At 45.9% G+C, this 2,582-nt stretch overlaps 1 protein-coding gene across 1 annotated transcript; it reads left to right on the forward strand.

Moving 5' to 3' along the window:
• Positions 1–246: 246 nt before the first annotated feature.
• LOC116556551 (DDB1- and CUL4-associated factor 8-like protein 2) lies at positions 247–2,058 on the forward strand. Its single transcript, XM_032285824.1, has one exon. The coding sequence runs from the start codon at positions 247–249 to the stop codon at positions 2,056–2,058; it is 1,812 nt and encodes a 603-aa protein (XP_032141715.1).
• Positions 2,059–2,582: the final 524 nt, after the last annotated feature.

Here is a 2,582-nt window from a genome sequence, read left to right on the forward strand (position 1 = left end):
GAGCAGTCTGCATGCCGCGAGGAGGTGAGCAGGTAAGAAGCCTTCTGACCCTCACAGGCTCCGGTACTGACACCTGCTTTGGCAGAATCTTTTATTGTTCCCTTTAGCCAATCAGATTGGCACTTTTTAGCCACGCACTTACTTCCTTAGCAACCATCAGTCCTAGCAGCAGGCCAACTATCTTCCTTGAGATTTTAGGAGCTGGATTTTCCAGTTCCGGATTGGCCACAGCAAACATCTTACGAGATGTCCCACCAAGAGGGCAGCGCAGACGGCTTACAAGACTTAGGTACTGAAAGCCTGTTCAGCAGTCCAGAGGAGCAGTCTGGAGCAGCGGCAGCGGCGGAGGCCTCCTCGGACATTGATATAGCGACCTTATGTGTGAGTATGAGAATGACTAGAGATGACGGTGATACCAGGGATGGTGGTTTCCCAAACGATGCCAGCACAGAAAATCGAAGCACTAACCAAGAAAGTTCAAGTGAAGATGTCGAACTTGAGAGCATGGAGGACTTTGAGCGTTTCTTCATGGGTGGTGGAAGCTTATTCTATTACCCTTTACTAAGAGAGGATGAGATAGTAGAGGAGGAAGAGGAAGAAATAGAGGAGGAGGGAGAAGAGGAAGAAGACGAACAGGCTCAGATGTGTCCACAATGCGGTGGTGCCAACCATGAGCAGTGTTTGTTAGAGGAGAATCGGGTGCTGGAGGAGTGGATTTCCTCAGAGACATCTGCCCTGCCTCGACCTCGCTGGCAGGTCGTTACTGCTCTTCGCCAGCGGCAGCTGGGTTCAAGTACCCGCTTTGTCTATGAGGCCTGTGGGGCAAGAGCCTTTGTGCAGCGTTTCCGCCTGCAATATCGTCTTGAAGGACATATGGGTTGTGTCAATACTGTGCACTTTAACCAGCGTGGCACCCGGCTGGCCAGTAGTGGTGATGACCTAAGAGTGAGAGTGTGGGACTGGGTGCAGCAGAAGCCAGTATTGGACTTTGAGAGTGGCCACAAAAATAATGTCTTACAGGCCAAGTTCCTTCCTAACTGTGCTGATTCCACCCTAGCCATGTGTGCCCGTGATGGGCAGGTACGGGTAGCAGAACTAATTAATGCATCATATTTCGAGAGTACTAAGCGTGTGGCCCAGCACAAGGGAGCTGCCCACAAGTTGGCTCTGGAGCCAGGCTCTCCTTATAAGTTCCTCACTTCAGGTGAAGATGCCGTTGTCTTCACCATTGACCTCAGACAACACCAGCCAGCTTCAAAAATTGTGGTAACAAGAGAAAATGGGAAGAGAGTGGGACTGTATACAATCTCTGTGAATCCTGCTAATACCTACCAATTTGCAGTGGCTGGACAAGATCAGTTTGTCAGGATTTATGACCAGAGGAGAATTGATGAGAAAGAAAACAATGGAGTACTCAAGAAATTCGCTCCTCGTCATCTGGTTAATTGTAATTTCCCAACAAGCATCACCTGCACTGTGTACAGCCACGATGGCACGGAGCTCTTGGCCAGCTACAATGATGAAGATATTTACCTCTTTAACTCCTCTCACAGTGATGGTGCTCAATATGCAAAGAGATTTAAGGGACACCGAAATAATACCACCGTCAAAGGTGTTAATTTCTATGGTCCCAGAAGTGAGTTTGTCGTGAGCGGTAGTGATTGTGGACACATCTTCTTTTGGGAAAAATCATCTTGCCAGATCATCCAGTTGTTGAAGGGGGACACAGAAGGTACAATAAACTGTCTTGAACCCCACCCTTACCTACCTATGTTGGCAACCAGCGGCCTAGATCATGATGTCAAGATCTGGACACCCACAGCTGAAGCTGCCACTGAGCTTACTGACTTAAAGGATGTGATTAAGAAGAACAAGTTGGAACGAGATCAAGATAGTTTGTACCATACCGGCCTGTTTGACCAGTACATGCTTTGGTTCCTCATGCGCCACCTGTCACAGAGAGATCATCACCCGGCCTGGAGAGCCAGATTCCCAGGAGAAGAATCGGATGAGTCTTCCAGCACCTCAGATACATCCGAGGAGGAGGGCCAACACTGAGTGCCATGCATACCATCCCAAAGGCCTCACACCCAGTCCAGCTAGATGCCACCTAAGTACACTGGATTTTAAAATGCAGTAGATTAATAGATTTGCTTTTTGCCTTCTATTTTCCACAATGTATACTGAAAACCATCTATTCCATTCTTTCCTCTCTCCTTTCTTCCTTCCACACATTCTTTCTTTCTCATTTCTTTCCTCATGGTTTCCTTATGCCTCTTTTGTTACCGCTTATTCTTACATGAGTGCATACACAACTTACTTATGCCTCTTTTCCTTTGTTCCCTAATAGTTGACATCTAAAATTTCCTAATTTTGTTGAAAAAAATTAATAGCCTTATTAGATGCATCTACTCAATTCTGACATTCTGAAAACGATTACCTTTTAACTTTTTTTCATCTTCAACAATTTTTTCTGAAGATCAAGTTCTTCAGTTGACCTGAAAATTTCAAAAATATGTTTCTTCTTTAGAAGTAAAATAAGACAAACTATAGTTTTTCTCTATTGATGCTGACACTTGGCT

The sequence above is a fragment of the Sapajus apella genome, unplaced genomic scaffold (assembly GCF_009761245.1).
Source record: "Sapajus apella isolate SASKATOON/1434 unplaced genomic scaffold, GSC_monkey_1.0 scaffold17, whole genome shotgun sequence".
Taxonomy (NCBI): domain Eukaryota; kingdom Metazoa; phylum Chordata; class Mammalia; order Primates; family Cebidae; genus Sapajus; species Sapajus apella.